At 49.7% G+C, this 16,756-nt stretch overlaps 1 protein-coding gene across 1 annotated transcript; it reads right to left on the bottom strand.

Moving 5' to 3' along the window:
* Positions 1–14,257: 14,257 nt before the first annotated feature.
* Positions 14,258–15,631, bottom strand: LOC120457644 (histone-lysine N-methyltransferase 2B-like). The gene has a single exon (XM_039645141.1). The coding sequence runs from the start codon at positions 15,629–15,631 to the stop codon at positions 14,258–14,260; it is 1,374 nt and encodes a 457-aa protein (XP_039501075.1).
* Positions 15,632–16,756: the final 1,125 nt, after the last annotated feature.

Here is a 16,756-nt window from a genome sequence, read left to right as displayed (position 1 = left end):
TAATTTTAGGGGCATGTTGTGTTATTAGGGATCTGATTCGGTTTGGGTAAAAGCTGTTGTTATTCGGGTTTTTGATTGAGTCTATTGCTGTTAGGGAGTCGGAACAGATAACAAATTTACCTCTTCGGGTTTTAATTAGTTCTATTGCTTCTAGTATGGCAATTGTTTCGGAAGTGAGGACGGATGAGTATGGAGGCAGTATGCCCTGTTTCAAGATGTTTGTGTCAGTTGTAATGGCGAATGTTATAATGCAGTTAATTTTTGAACCGTCGGTGAATATGAAACTATGTGGCTTTAGTTTATTTTTTGTGTGTTCGAATAATTTTCTGTATGATTCTGGGGATGTTTCTTGTTTCTTGTGGCCTCTGAGTGATGTGTCTATTAGGTTGGGGAGGTCCCATGATGGCTTGTATTTATGGAGTTTTATTGGTTTGTAGGGTAGGTTAAGTTCTAGGCTGAGTTTGATGGTGTGGTCTATTATTGATAGTGTTTTCTTTTTAGATTTTTTGTGCTTAACAAATTTGTGAATTGGCGTGTTTTTCGAAAAGATTAGGTTTTGGGATAGCTTGGCTATTTGAAGGTCTCGTTTCATTTCTAAAGAGGGAATATTTGACTCGTAGAGTAAATTATTTATTGGGGTAGAGCGATAGGCTCCGAGGGCTAGGCGGATTGCGGAGTTAAATGGTGTTTTTAATTTGTTTAGAATGCTTTTGGGAGCGTGGACGTATAGGAACAGGCCATATTCTAATTTGGCGATGACCGTTGCTTTTGCTACATTAAGTAGTGTATACGTGTTGCAATTGAATTTGAGACTGGATAGTCTTTTTATTATGTTTAGCTTATTGTAGAGTTTGGGTAAGAGTGAATATATGTGTGTGTTCCATTTATATTTGTTGTTTATAGTTATACCTAGAATTTTTAGGGAAGTAACTGTAGGAATTTGGATGTTGTTGCAGCTTACCTTGCAAGTAAAGTGATGTTTTTTACATATGTGGAGGTGTTGGCATTTTGATAGGGATAGCGATGCCCCTGAGTAGGAGCCCCAATTCCCTATATCATTTAATAGGTTGTCTAGGCTGATGTTTGTGTTTTTTTTAAATTTATTTTATCTAGTGTTTTTGCTATACAGCAGTTGAGAGAAATGGGTCGGTAAGACGTAGTTTTAGTTTTGTCGGTGTTAGGCTTGAGGATTGGGATGATTAGGCTTGTTTTTTAGGCTTGTGGTATGTGGCTATTGAATATTTCATTAAATAGTTTTGTTATTCTGTGTTTTGTTGTGGGGGAGCTATTTTTTATCATTTGATATGAAATTCTATTGAGTCCTGGAGCTGATCCTTTTAATGTTTGTAGCGCTGAGATGAGTTCGAGATATGTTATGTTTTTTCAATGGTTTGGGCTATTGGAGAGGGGGTATAGTTCTGTAGGTTGTTTCTGTATTTATTGTTTCGGAACTCCTCTGAAAATTTCCAGTCGCCGGAGAGTTCAGAAAAGTGTTGTGCGAATATGTAAGCAATTTCGTTGCTAGCTAGTGTCGTTTCGTTGTTTTCTGGGCTGGATATGGCATGAATTTGTTTTATTGGGTTAAGTCCGCAGAAACGTCTTATATTGGTCCATATTTTGGATGAGGGGGTAGTGGGATGGATGGTTGAGGTGAAAGAGCTGGAAGCTTCTTTTTTTCTTTTTTTAATTCGTACCTAAATTTTGCGTTTTTACGTCTATAGTCAATAATGTTTTCTAGGGTGATTGTACGGTTTAATTTTTTCCAAGCAAGTTGTTTTTGCTTTCGCAGTTGGTCGAGGTGCTTGTTCTACCATGGAACCCTGTAGGGATGTGCGTTTGGTGAGGTTTGTGGGATTGAGAGGTTTGCGCTGTATAAAATAATTCTATTGATTTGGGCGGCTTCTTTGTTTACGTTTTGCGAGGTAGGGTATTTCTCGTTTATTTGTTGTGTATGTGCGCTGTACTGGTCCCAGTTGGCTTCTTTCAGTTTAAAAAAGGGTCTGTTGAATTGTTGTGTATTAGTCGTTGAGAATAGAGTCGTGATGATAAGATAATGGTCGCTGCCATGAAGATCGTTTAGAATTTTCCAGTTTGCGTGAGGGGCTAGGATTGGAGAGCAGAGTGTGAGGTCGATATGTGAGTAAGTATTGTGTGTTGAAAAGTGTGTGGGAGATTTGTCGTTTAGTAGAATAAGGTGTGTATTGTCGATGAATCTTTGAGTTATTTTCCCTCGTGTATTTGTTGTTGGGGAGCCCCAAGACGGGTGCCATCCATTGAAATCTCCCGTAATTAGAGATGGTGTTTGCTGAATGTTAAATGTGTTTAGAAGTGTCTGGTCAGAAATGTTTTTGGTAGGGGAGATGTATGTGGAAAATATGTTTAGTTTTATTTTAGATTGTATGTTTATGGCTATTGCTTCTGGATCGCTTGTGATATTGAGGGTAGTGTATTGGATTGACTTATGAACTAGTAGTGCTACGCCCCCAAATCTATTGGTGGCTATATTGGTTAATAGCTTAAAGTTTATTGGAGTTGGAATGATATTAATGTGTTGTATGTGGGTTTCTTGGAGGGAAATTAGTGTGGGGAGTATTTCTTAATGAGAATAAGGAGTTGGCTGTAGTTGTTTACATATCCTTTTAAGTTCCATTGGATTACAGTAAGGGACATTTGGGAGGAGATAAAAGCTTATAACTTAGTTTAAGGGTGGTCTTGACGGTTTAGTTTAAGTTCTGTGTAGGGCTTAAGATTCTATATGGATTCGCTATCGCTGTTGTTAGTGTGTTTCTTTTTGTTTAGAGTTTTGGCCTTTATTTTGGATGCTTTGAGGTTAGTAGATAGGTTATTAGGCTTATCTTTTGAGAAAATTTTTATTTTTAGGTCCTCTGTGTGTTGTGATGAGTATGGCGTAGATGTGGGGTGGTCAGTGGGGTGCTAAGTATCCATGTCTTCTGGTTTGTATATATATATTAATATGCGACATTTTTAAATCTAGGGACGGACCTTGATTTTTTATTTTTTTTTTTTATTAAGGCATACGGGGAAAACTTGGAGCCCCTTCGTGTCCTTCTTTTCTAATAATTCAGCCCATTTGGGAGCGCCGGCTAACTATAGTTAGCTTGTTCTATTTTACAATAATTTTACTACAATTACATAACAATCACAGATAACAAATAGGATTTAAGATAAGCGTCAGCTTCTGCTGACTCTTGTCAAAGGAGATCGGGAAATGAGATCCCTCGGTTGTCTTTTATTGAGCCTCCTTAGTGGGCGAGATTTGTTTAGAGCGCTGGCCAGCCGATTTCTGTGGCGCTCCAACCTGTCATGGTATCTGCTCGAGTGCTGGTTTATATCGTCAAATACCGTCGCGAGTTTCAGGTCTCTGTGCAGGGTGGTGTGTCGCACAAACCACTCGCATCCGGTGATGAGTCTTGCGACCTTATTTTGGATAGCCTGTATCCTTTTGATTTTGTTGTCGCATGCCAAGCCCCAGATTTGGCACCCGTACTTCCAGTTTGGAGCTAAAATCTGTTTGTAAATTGTCAGCTTGTTGGATAGCGACAATTTACTGCGCAAACAAAGTAGCCAGTTGTGCTTCGCCACCTTAGCACGTAGGCGCGTTCTGATGTCGGTCACATGCTTGGCAATTGTGAGTCTGCGATCCAGAAGCACTCCAAAATATGTTGCTGCGTTCGGCTGTGGTAAAGGGCTTCCTCGATGTAGACGGGCGGTTTAAAGTGTAGCTGACGTTGTTGGATTTACTGATATTGATGCCAATGTTCCAACGTCTTGCCCAATCCGAGAACCGATCTGCACAGTCCTGTATACCATCGGCTGCGTAGTGCTCGCATCGGGACCTGTAGGTGACGCACACGTCATCGGCAAATGTGGCCAACATTGATTTCCCGTAAAGGCTTACATCCGGCTGCGGCATGTCGTGGCTATACAGGCAGTAGAGCGGGGGGCCGAGGACACTACCTTGTAGAACAGCTGAAACATTGTGCTCGGTTAAAATTGCTGAATAAAAGCGCACAGCGAACCTCCTTCCTTCCAGGTACGATTTAAGCAACCCAAAATATGGAGCAGGCAACGTCTGCCAATGTGCCACACTCAATCAAACACTTCTCGAATGTCCAAGAAGAGGCTGTTACAATATTCCTTACTGTCGTAGGCAGTCAGAATTTACTCGACGACCCGATGGAGCTGCTCGAAAGTACAGTGGCTGTAACGTATCACATCCAAGAATAAAGCCAGGCATGGTGTTCGATGGGTATCGAGCGCACGCGAGCGATGGTCCGGCTGCTGCTTGTCGGTAAAAGGGGGTGGTGGTCTTGCTGCGATCCCATATTTGCCTATTTCTGATTATAATACTTATTTTCGCGTGCTAGACAAGCTAACCTGATCCGGAAGTAGGAGAACTCACATTACAGACAACTAGAAGAGGAAAACATGTTCAAACGATTACGCCAAACCGATCTCGGCCAGCCCCCGGTGTTGTTGGAGGCCTTCGCTGACCCGCCCTGCCAATGGCCATCTCATCATCATAATTTTCCCTGATGGCCCCTTCTGAAACCTAATCTATTCGCAAGGGCCTCATGCTAGCTGCGGCAAAAACTTAGAGAATTACCACATTATAAACATAAAAATTGACAAGAAAATTACAAGATAATAATATGCATGAATTAAAATAGTAACTGTTTCGGATTTCGCTCAGTGTAATTATGTTTATTTCTTTTGCATTTCCTTTATGATTGAAAAGGAGTGGGCGGATTTTCTGTCCAAGATAAGTTGACTTCTGCTATCGTTGTTGTTGTTGTGGTGGCTGCTGCTGATCAGTCCCTCCAGAAATGAAAAAAAGTCACGGGATCGACTTCAGATTCGCACTTTATTACAGCACTTGTAAATTAAGACTAACTTAAAACTAACATTTTGAGTACCGCGGGACCGCGGAGTGGTGAATAGAGCGAGAGGAGAGAGGGAGAGCGCGAGGAGAGAAGGAGAGCGCGAGGAGAGAAGGAGAGCGCGAGCAGCGGTGCTTGCGAGGCGTGGAGGAGCTTTACACTGCTTACGCTGCCGCTCAGTGGTTTGCGCCCTTCTGGCGTGGACATTCCCCCCCCCCCCCCCCCCCCTTGCGTAGGCAAAGGTATCCCTGGCCGGCTAGACAGCAGGATCGGCCTCTTCATTCCGTGCACGCTCCAGAAACGGTCCATCCGAACACCGTGTTCTGCGCGACGGGCAACCCATCCTCAATCTTTAGGAACCCCGTTTGGATCAGATTGGCATATACATCTGATCCCAACACGAGGGAGATGGTGGCCGGCCGGTGGAAGCGCTCGTCCGCGAGACGAACACCGTCAAATTTGGCCCTTGCGGCGTCGCTCAGAGCTCGGATGGGTGTCCGGATCCTTAGACTGGGTTCGATCTTCAGGACGACGTTGAGTCGGAAGGTGCTTGTTCGGGACCGGAGTGTCACCGAGCAGACCTCGTCGTCTCCCAGCCTTCCCAGTCTTCGAGCCCGTGTCCAGCACGACGACGGCTGTAGGCAGGATGGGGACAGCCTTCTGCTGCCCCGTTGCCACCGACGGAGACGCGACGGAGACCTTCGGACGCGGGCGATTGTTGGCGACTAGGGCTGGTGGCGGAGTGCCGGAAATCCGGACCGGACGAGGTGCAGCGGGATGGCGCTCTCTGCGCGTCGGAGCTGGTAGCGCTGCCGGGGTCGGAGCGGGGAGGACCTCGTGCATGTGGAGTAGGGTGTGGTGGTCTCCTCCACACTTCTTGCATCCGTCTTGGCTGCGGCAGTCTCCTCCTGAGTGCTGATGGGCGAGGCAGTTCGAGCAGTACTTATTAATAAGTACTGCCCGAAGGCGCTTTTCAGCGCTCAGTTTGTGGAACCTCTTGCACTTCCGAAGAGGATGGATTCCAGAGCAGACTCGGCAGCGGTAGGATTTAATACCTCGAGTACGTCTGCTCTCCAACGACTGCGTGGCACGAGGACGAGGAGCCATTATTTTTAGGAAGTGAGTAGTAAGTCTGCCAATAAAAGAAATAAAAAGCTTAGTATGAGCCGACTACTATCTGGGCCCCGGACTGGGGGAAGTGCCCTAATCCCTAGGAACGGAGGACTCTTTGTCCTCCATCGGTAGAAGAATAACCTTGTGGACGGGCGTTTTATGGTGCCGCGAGACGTACGGATCTCAACGACTCGAATGCGGTCGTCGGCTCCTGGAAAGGCAGAAACGATTCTGCCGAGCCGCCATTCGTTCGGTGGTAGATTGTCCTCCTTGACAACTACCATATCGTCGGCTTGGAGGTTCCTGGTCGGAAATTGCCATTTGTTACGTTTATGGAGTTCTTTAAGATACTCCTCTTTTCACCGTGCACTAAACTGCTGATGTTGTGCCTTGAGGTGTTGCCATCGATTTATTATCGACTTGGCTTCGCCCTTTATCTCGGGTTCCGCCGTGGAAAGCAACGGCCCTCCAATGAGGAAATGGCCTGGTGTGAGGGGCAGCAAATCTGAGGGATCTTCGGACATAGGGGAGAGGGGTCTAGAGTTGAGGCAAGCCTCAATCTTTGCGAGAAGCGTCGCCAGCTCCTCAAATGTGTATTTGCGGGCTGACGTCGATTTAAGGAACAGGGTTTTGAAGCTTTTCACCCCTGCTTCCCACAAACCCCCCATATGTGGAGCCCCTGGTGGGATGAACCGCCATACGAGTCCCTGATGGCTATATGCATCAGTCACGGACTCTTTGGTAGCTTGGAGAAAGTCCCTGGAAATCAAAGTTGCCGCCCCCACAAAGGTCTTACCATTATCCGAATGGACCCGCTGAGGACAACCGCGCCTTGCTACGAAACGAGCAAAGGCCGCTAGAAATTTCTCGGTTGTTAGATCGGAAGTGGGTTCCAAATGGATAGCCTTCGTGGAAAAACACACAAACACACAAACGTATCCCTTCGTTATGAGACACGCTCTCCCTGTATAATTTTTTATTTCGAAAGGGCCGGCATAGTCGACCCCCGTGTAGGTGAACGCCCTCGAGAAGGAGACTCTATTTGTCGGGAAATCGCCCATCAGCTGTGTTTGGAGTCTCTTCTTGTAAATCGTGCAAATCTTACACGGATTGACCACAGCCTTCACCAGATTCTTGATTTTAGGAATCCAATACTTCGATCGGATCAGGCGTACGATCAATTGACTACCGCCATGAAGAGTAATCTGGTGGGTAAATTGGACGATGAGGCGCGACAGTCTACAGTCATAGGGGAGAATAATCGGATGACGTTCATCATATTGCAGGGTTTTGGAGGCAGTGAGACGACCGCACGCCCTTAAAAGGCCGTGTTGGTCAATGAACGGGAACAAATTCACCAAAGGACTTGACACTGGAAGAGGCCTTTTCTCGGTCAAATGCTGAAGCTCTTGGCCATATGCTCTGCGCTGCGCAATGGAGGTCAGAGTTCGTTCTGCCTCCCGGATCTCTTCACTTGTAGGGCGTGAATTGGGCAAGAACGAACCTTTGCGGCAGCGTTTAAGGAAGCGTTGAACATAGACCAGAACTCGCAGGGCCTTGTCCAATTTGGAGAAACGTTCGAGAAAGTCGATGGACAAAAATGACAAAATGCACTTTGACCGCGCGCTGTTCTAGTTCTGTCACTGGAAGAGTGTCGCTTTGTGCTGGCCATAGCTCTCGTGGCCCTTGCAGCCACTCTGGTCCGTGCCACCAGAGATGGTTTTCTGCCAATTCATGTAGGGATACGCCTCGACTGGCTACTCTTGGCAACTCTGTTGGCCACAAATGTGGTCCAGTTGCACGCAGGCTTTCGTAGCCAGGCTAAGACGATTGTGGAATCTGTCCAGCAGCGGATATCTGAATTGGCGGAGGGCATGTGCGGAAGGATTGCTGTCACCATTTCGGTTAACAGCACGGCACCACAGAGCTCTAGCCGAGGAAGGGAGACGGTTTTTACCGGGGCCACTCGTGTTTTGGCTGTAAGCAGGCGAGTCAGGATCCTTTGCCCCATCTCGACGCGGATGTATATAGCCGCTCCATAGGCTCTCTGAGACGCGTCACAGAAACCGTGGTGCTCTATGATTACCTCAGGCTGGTACCAGATCCATCTCGGAACGCGGATCTGGTTGAGGTCGGAATACTCGTCTAAAAACGATTGCCACCGCTGACTCATTTCAGTGGGAAGCTTATCGTCCCAGCCTAAGTTCTGCAACCAAATCTCCTGCATGAACATTTTTGAACGGATTATGAACGGCGCGAGCCACCCGGCAGGATCGAACAACCTAGCGATTTGGGACAAAACTTCTCGCTTTGTATAGGAGGGTTCCACAACTATTTCGGGGGGAACGAAATAGAATTCGTCGGACTTTGCCCTCCACCGAATACCGAGCGTCTTGGCCGTGCTTTCGGCATCGATGTCGAGGAACTCGCTATGAAGGAGGTGTTCGGCCGGGACGTCTTTAAGGACGCTTTTGTTGTTCGAGGTCCACTTTCTTAGCGGAAACCCGGAGGCACTTAGGGCTGCTTGCAACTCTCGAATCGAACTTTGGGCTTCGTTTACGGAATTCGCCCCTGCCAGAACGTCGTCGACGTACATGTGCTGCTGGATGATGCGGCTGGCATTTGGAAATGGCGCTTGGATATCCTCTGCCAGCTGTTGCAAGACTCGAATGGCGAGGAAGGGGGCGCAGTTGACCCCGAAGGTAACTGTTTTTAGTTCAAAGTCTCGGATATCTCCTTCCTTGTTTCGGAACAGAATTCTTTGAAACGGGGTATGTTTTGGATCGACCCAGATCTGACGATACATTTTCGTAATGTCTGCACTGAAGACGTATTGAAAATAACGCCATTTCAGGACCTGGATCGTTAGATCGGATTGTAAGACTGGACCAGCATGAAGGATATCATTTAAGCTGGTCCCATTTGCCGACGGACTTGAAGCGTTGAATACAACGCGAAGCTTTGTAGTGGTGCTTTCGGGCTTAACTACCGCGTGATGAGGAAGATGATACGAGGGAGAATTGTGAGTCGGCGGAACTTCTTTCATATGACCCAGATCCAGGTACTCCTGGATCACGCTGTCATATTGCTCTTTTAAGGGGAAGTCTCTTTTTAAACGATTTTCGTTTCTAAGAAACTGAGCTAACGCAATGGACCTTGAATATCCTAAATCGGAACCGGTATTCTCGGGGTCCCGGAACGGGAGCGTCACCACGTACCTCCCGCTTGCGTCTTTTGTTGTTGTTTGGAGGAAGTTCCTTTCACAATAGGAGTCCGACTCTTTTACCATCTTTACTGGTAGATCCTCCACCTCCCAGAACTTGCTGAGAAGCGTGTCGAGCGAATCAGGGTCGCCTATTTGGTGCACCTGGGTCGTGAAGGATGCGACCCGTTTCGGCTTACCCTTGGAAATCGGCCCCGTTAGCACCCACCCGAAAATAGTTTCTTGGCCCAGGAGCGAGCCGCAAATATTTTGTCGGGTGCCATCCATCATTATGGATGGTAGAATGTCAGCCCCGATCAGTACATCAATTTGAGAGCTCTCAAAAAAGGTAGGATCTGCCCAGCGGAGTGCGGGCAGGTCCTTCAAAGAATTCCGAGGGATCGGATAGGAGGGCAGTTTGCCTGAGAGCTCCGGAAGGACGTACGCTTCAGTGTCTAACTGTAGACCTGGCTTAGTAGGAGAGCGAATCCCGAAGTGACACAGCTTCGAGGATTTCGCGGAGACCGAATGATTTAACCCGGAGACTTGGGTCTGGGTGTTGCGGAATGGCAACTTGATGAGGTTGAACAGGCGCTCTGAAATGAACGTCGCCTCGGATCCCGAGTCGATTAAGGCTCGGGCTCGGTAGTTCGTCCCCAAATGGCACACGTCAATGATCGCTGTGCTCAGTAGGACGGCTGAAGTGCCGGACGCGAAAAAAGTTTGCACCGCTGAGGTGCTTGCCGATGCATTTCTGCTGGAGGGTCTCGGAGGTTGCTGTGTAGGGGGCGAGGTTGAGGAACTCGCATTTTCGGAATTTGGGGGGCTGCGATGCAGCAGCGTATGGTGCCTGCCCTTACATGTAAAGCAGCTGTGTGTGCTTGTGCAGTCGCGTAGCTGGTGACCTCTGGCAAAACAATTCAGACATAGCTGCTTCTTTTTTATATAGCCGGAGCGCGAGTCAACAGACATTTGAAGAAAACGCGGGCACAATCTGACCGGATGGTTCTCCTTAGAACATAAGTCACACCCTTTCTGTTTGGTGCTGACCTTTGTCTCGAAGGATTGAAGCCTTTTTGGAACTGCCTGAGTCGGTTTCATATCTTTCGCTCAGGAAGGCATTCATTTCTTCCCAAGCTGGGATCTCGGATTTGGCAGTTAGCGACTGTTCCCATAAGGACAGGGTCTGCTTGGGCAGTTTGCTCGCGCAAAGGAAAACCAAGAGACAATCCCAGTTTTCTGTGGATACCTGGGAATGCGCTAGTGCTGTTAAACACCCCTGAATCGTGGATTGTAGCTCTTTCAGAGCATGACCAGATTCTTGCGAAATTGAACTCAAGTTAAAAAGGAGCTTGAGCTGGCTGTTGACTAAAAGTCGCTTGTTTTGGAACCGATCTCGAAGCGCCTCCCACGCGGAAGCAAAACCATCATTCGTGAGAGGAGATTTCGCCACGATGGCTTTTGCTTCGCCACTTGTTTTCGTTAGGAGATGGAATAGCTTCTCGACCGGAGTCAGCCTGGGGTTGTTTACGTAAATTGCCGTGAATAGGTCCCGGAAAGTGGGCCATCGGAGGTAGTCGCCATCGAAGACTTCCGTGTCGCATGGAGGTAAGCGGCAGCCGGACGAAATTAGCGGCTGAGAGGGTGCTTGCGCGACTTGAGGCGTTGCTCTGTCGATTGTTTCGCCAATTTGTGCTGCACATGACTCGTATACTGAGTAGCAGTAGTCATATTTGGCCTGGAGAATAGACACTGTGTCGAGGGATCCTTCTTGGGCCATTAGGTCAGAGCATGTTTCGTACTCTCTTTCCACTTTGTCCCATAAGGCTCGCACCTGTTGCAGACGGACTTGTAACGTGTGTAGGGACGGAGAGGCTTGATCAGGAGTGTTGATCTTCGCTTCGAAAAGGCTTACGCGATCGCTGACGGCGATGAATTTATGCAACGCTGCGGTTGCGGGCGTTGGCTGCTCAGAGGATGCCATTTTCTTTGTGGTAGAGCGTGTGACGCGGAGGAAATCAGTCCCGACAGCGGAGGGACTCTCGGATTTTCTCGATAGAGAAGACTCACTAGACGCTCGCGGCACTGGTCGGAATATGACAATCCTAGGAGTTGTCTTCGAACTAGTCGATGGCAAAACCTTTGCTTTCGGAGTGGGAGTCGCGGTTTTGACCCTGGGACTAACGGACTTGGGTGCTGGCTTACCGCGAGTGGATAGCGGAGATTGCGGGCTGAACTTTTGTTCTTTTCCAGGTGCGGGTGTCTTTTTCTTGTCTCCCTCTAGGGGCATGCTCAGCTGTGCCCTAGGAGAAGGAAGTCAAGAAGGCCTGCCCGCCGCAAAAAATGTGGAATCGAAAAAGAACCAGAATAGCCAGAATAGGGTAATAGCCAATAATTTATAAAAAATCGCTACCGACTTGAAATCCCGAAAAAAATAGCTAATATATAGAAAATAGCTATAAATTCGAATTTGTGGAAAAATAGCTAAATAATAGCTACCGAATAGAGTTCGGATGATAGCTAATAATTTATAAAAATAGCTACCGGATTTAGGACCACAACGAAAAAAAATCGCGACAAACGGATGCGAAACATAAACACCAAAAAAACCAACAAACACGCCAAAAAGCCAAGTAGGGAGGCTGATAAATTTGGGTGGAACTGATAAATAATTATTTTAATTTAGGAACCAGAAATAGGAGCCAGAAATAGCTTGTAAAAAATTATTATTTGGCTTAAATAATTATTAAATAATCGGGTCAGTTTTTTCTTAAATTTTGTCGTCGGACTTATTTATTTTATTTTATGTTTCGATTATAGGGTATTCTTTCGTCGCTATGCGCCGGTTTTTGTCAGGGCAATAAAGAACAAAGAGGAGACGAAAGAACTTGCACTTGGCAAGCCTATGTAAGTCGCGACTGTGTGTATGTATGTATGTATGTATTATTTGGAATTTAAACATATATATGTTGTAACGAACTGATTTTATTTATCTGCTCGCTACGGAATACGTGCGGCTAGCTCAGTAGAGTTTGTGCGTTCGTCCCACCAAATTTATATAATAACGTGATCACCCGGTTACCAGTAATAACACTCGCAGTTTCGTTCTCGGGTCTTTATTTGAGCTCAGTTTACAATGCACTTTAATTGTCCGGACGCCTCTGCTCTCTCGTCGTAGCGTCGGCCCTTCGCCTGGTATTGCCGCTGACGCGCGCGAAGGAAGGTCGAGGGCTTAGGGAAGCGTCACCATTCTCAGACTAGGGTGAACAATTGGCGGGCTCTCAAAGGCATACGCCTCGCTAGCCACAACCTCTTGTCCCTTGCTCTGTCCCGGCCGGTCCCGCCAGACGCTTGTTCAGTTCCTTCCGACGCACCGCGCTATCGCCTGGTTCAAGCACGCGATCTCCTACACAGTCCACCGGGTCTACACCACAATCCCTGCCGCTTCCTCTGGTGCCCGCTTAGATCTGGCCTCTCCTGTCGTTTGCCTCCTGGCTACTCGTGCTTCGTCGTTTGGACCTCAGCTACCTGCGTCTCAGTTCGGAGACCTTCTCGTCCCGAACGTCTTGACGTAGCGATCTTGCTCCTTGGTGACTATCACGGTCGTAGCTCCTCTGCTGACTTCGTTCTGCGTTGCTGACTCGTACACTTGCTTTCCTTGACTGTCGGTCCCGCTTCCAGCGCTCGGCCTGTTTATATAGGCCACCTCTAACGGTTTATCCCTTTGGTCTCCAGTCTCCGGATCCAAAGTCCAAGATTTTACCGTTGGCCGGTCCAAAGTTCGATTTGTCCCGTTTATTGCCTTTAAGCCTGCTGACTCTCCAAACTCTCTTCTCAGCAAGTCCGGAGTCTCCACTCTCTCTCTCTCCATTTCCCGAGTCTCCAAACTCTCTTCCTCCAGAGTCTCCAAACTCTCTCTCTCTGGGCTTCGCACTGCCGTTACTACGCTTTGCCTTGTTGCGTAACTGGCAACGGCAGGCCCTCCTTATGCGATCACTTTTCGCATTTGTGCGGAGTTTAACTCCTCACATCTCCCCCTTTCTTCGGGAAAATTTAAAATCCGGTCCTGCGGTTACCGCGGAACACTCTTGGGATTCCGTCAACGCTCACAGCTCCGTCTCGAGTTCCACAGCGCCGATCTCCTTTGAGTGTATTCCTCGTTCTTAGCTTCAAACTTGCCGCTCATACGTACTTCCGTGATGCTTCTTCGTTCTACGCTCTTCTTCCCGCGTTCCACATTTTTTTGTCTTCTCGTCATCTGGTCACACCATTTGCCGTTGATCGATTGTTACCGATAGATCCCGATAACTCCCGTTGGGGCGGCGTTGCCACTTGGCGACCCTGGTATTTCCGTAGTGTGACCCGTCATGTGCTGCTTTTTCCGATGTTTTTGCCCATCGATTGACACTATCGAGTGCCGATCGACCGCCTTGTGATCGAGGCGCCCCCTTCCCTAAGCACATGGTGACTTCGCAAATGTTGACGACAGAAGGAATTTTAGGTAAGTTTTTCTCTTCGAAATTTCCCTTTTCCCTTCCTTCATTCCACTTTCTCTTGGCAGCTTAGGACTCTCTTCGGACCCCCCTCCCTCGACGGACCCCGATGCCGCGGATGACTGCTTTCTCTTCGGGATTTCGCCTTCGGCATACACGTGAGTGCTCTATATACGTTTTCCTTCTCTTGTGTTTGCGTCTGCTGACCTCCTGCTCTTTCTTGCTGCAGATGGCCTCGACATGGACCCCCTTTTCCTGGAGGAGGACCGGCACTCGCGGAAGGACTCCTTTTCTGGCCGCCCTTCGACCCACACGTGAGTTCCTGCCGGTGCTTTTCACCTCTTTCAAGTGCTCACTAACTTTTACTCCTCTTCTCTTCCAGATTTCGCCCATATGAAATTCTTTTGACATGCTGTAAATCCTATGCTAAAATATACCCTATGTGTTGTGCGCGTTCGTGTGATCCGTCCCTTTAAATAATGTGCTACGTGTTTTCTTGTGTTTGCTTTTTGGATTCCTTTTTGTTTTATTATCAACTCCGGGCGGGATCAGCTACCCGGACACTCGTTCACCAGCCCGAACAAACGGATCCCCGTCGCCGCTACCCTCACTCGGAACCTCTTATTTCCGCGGTGCAGGACCACGCACCGGCGGCTACCTCGGCGCTTGGCGTCCCGGATTACCGGCTCCTCCATGACTCCCGCGGGCCATTCCGCCTCCGGAATCGGAGCCCACCGCTGGACCTCCGACGCAGATGCCATCCGCACCCAGGACGGCCGGGATGCGGGTACACCAAACGATGGAGCGGATGACTGCCGCTGGAGTCCGGGCCTTGGGGTGTCCTTGGGTGATGGCCACACCCATGGCCCCTTCTCCAGCTCGGCCGTCGTGTCCGGGGTTGGCGGAGCCCCACCGTCATGGACCGGCGCCTCTTCTTCCTCAGGTCCTTCGGGGGTAACCGGCCAGGTCCAAGTGACGAATTGTTGCCGCCATCGTCTGCCTCCTTCCGTATACTCCCTCACTTGGTGCGACACCCTGGCGTGCGGGATCGGAGGGTCCTGGTCTCCCACGGGGTCCTGGGGTTCCGGGTGGGTTGGCGGAGCCGTGGGTGGACGGACGGTCGGCACCGGGTTGGGTGGGGGGCTGGGTGGCCAGTGCCGTGGCCGGGGCGTAGGTGGGATCCTTGTTGACGCTATGGGTGACGGGGGTGGGGACGGCTCCGGGGTTCCTTCCTTTACCATCTCCTCCGAATGAATGTACCGCGGAGTGGCGGGTACTTCTCCCCCTTTGCCACCGGCTTCTTCCCCCTCGTGCCAGGGAACCAGCTCCCACGCCGCGCACTCCTCCTTCTCTGCCCTTTCGAGCTCCTTGAGCCACTTCTTCTCCTCCTCCTCCTTGGTCCTCGCTCTCTGCTGGATTTCGTGCCTGGCCGCCCGTTGCTGCATGCGGACGCGCGCTGCCTTGGCGGCCTCATACTCCTCCCTCGCTGCCATCCGTTCCGACTGTGGGGCTCCCCTGGCCGCCACTCGGTCGGCCTCCAGCTTCCGCATCTTCACGATGGCGTTTGCCATCGCCGCTGACGTCCCCCCGCTCCCTCTAGGGTTCTGTCTGGCCTCCTCGAACGCCGGCGCGGTCCCCGGAAGGATCCGGTTATCGGCCCCGCTCATGGCCCTCTTCAGCCGCCAGGTCCTCCTTTCCTCCTTCGGGTCCTCCTCCCACTCCAGCTCGCTTTCGTCTGATGTGACCACGGGCTCCGGGTCCTCTCCCCGCTCGTCTTCGGCACCGCGCCTTGGAGTTCGGGTGGACCGAGGATTAGGCATACGCCTACCCCCCGACCGTCCTTGCCCCTCGACGGGTCCTTTGACCTTCTGACCCCTAGCGGCCAGCCTCGTCGTGTGGTGCATCACGGTAGTTGCGCTCATTTTGGTTGTCGAACTTCTTGTGACTTGGGCCCTTTGCTCGGCCTCCCATTACACCTCGGTTTCGCTTCTCCCTTTTAGACCTTTACCGTTATGTCCCACGGTGGCCTACGTCGGCGTCGATCTCTTCCCACCAGCAGATAGAAATCTGCTCTCTGGTGCTGGCGTTTCTGGCCCGGCCTTTAGTCTGACTTTGTCGGTCTCCGACTCCAGACGCTCGTTCTTACGGTACTGTTTCCTTGACTCTCGTACCGTCTCTCTTCTTTTTTCGGGATATTCAACGAGCTTATTGCCCGGTTGCATGGCCTCTTTGTCTCTAAGTCCTGGCCCCGTAGTCTGCTACTTCCTTCGTGGGTTTTTTTTTTTTTTTTTTGTTGGAGTCGGATCGGGTCTCCTTCTGTCCCGCTTCCGTCGGGAATGTTCACTGGTGCTCTGGTTCGCTCGTGGCCTGCCTTCGTTGACTCTCGCCTTGGCCTGACGCTAGAATGGTTGTTGGCCTTACAGTCTTCACCCGTTGACTCTCGCCCTGGCCTGACGCTAGAACGGTTGGCGACCCTCGTCCGTTCTCAGGTTCCGTTGTTTCTCCGCTTCCCGCCGTTAGTGGCCTTATTATCCCCTGGTTTGGTTGTTGAGGCAATATTCTGGTCCGCTCGTGGTCCGCCTCCGTTGACTCTCGCCTTGGCCTGACGCTAAAACGGTTGTCGGACTCGCCGTCTGTTCCGTTGACTCTCGCCTTTGCCTGACGCTAGAACGGTTGTGGAGCCTCGTCCGCTCTCAGGTACTGTCATCTTCAACTTTTCTGGAATCGGAGCCCTACTCTTCCCTGGTGGTGGTTGTCGCGGCAACACTCTGGTTCGCTCGCGGTCCGCAGCCGTTGACTCTCGCCTTGGCCTGACGCCGTCATGGTTGTCAGACTCGCAGTCTGTCTCCGTTGACTCTCGCCTCGGCCTGACGCTAGAACGGCTGCCGAACCCAGTCCGTTCTCAGGTGTTGTCGTTCTCCTGCATGCCTTCCGATGGATCCGACTCCACGTTCTGGCCACCCTTCTCCTCCTGATCCTGCTGTTTTAGGTCGCTGACATGTACTGTGCGTTCCTTTTTGTTCGTCCGGTGGCGAATCTTACATATC

Source organism: Drosophila santomea, unplaced genomic scaffold (assembly GCF_016746245.2).
Source record: "Drosophila santomea strain STO CAGO 1482 unplaced genomic scaffold, Prin_Dsan_1.1 Segkk69_quiver_pilon_scaf, whole genome shotgun sequence".
Lineage (NCBI taxonomy): Eukaryota > Metazoa > Arthropoda > Insecta > Diptera > Drosophilidae > Drosophila > Drosophila santomea.
Note: the sequence above shows the minus strand (reverse complement) of the source record. Positions and strands in the feature narration are given on the sequence as shown.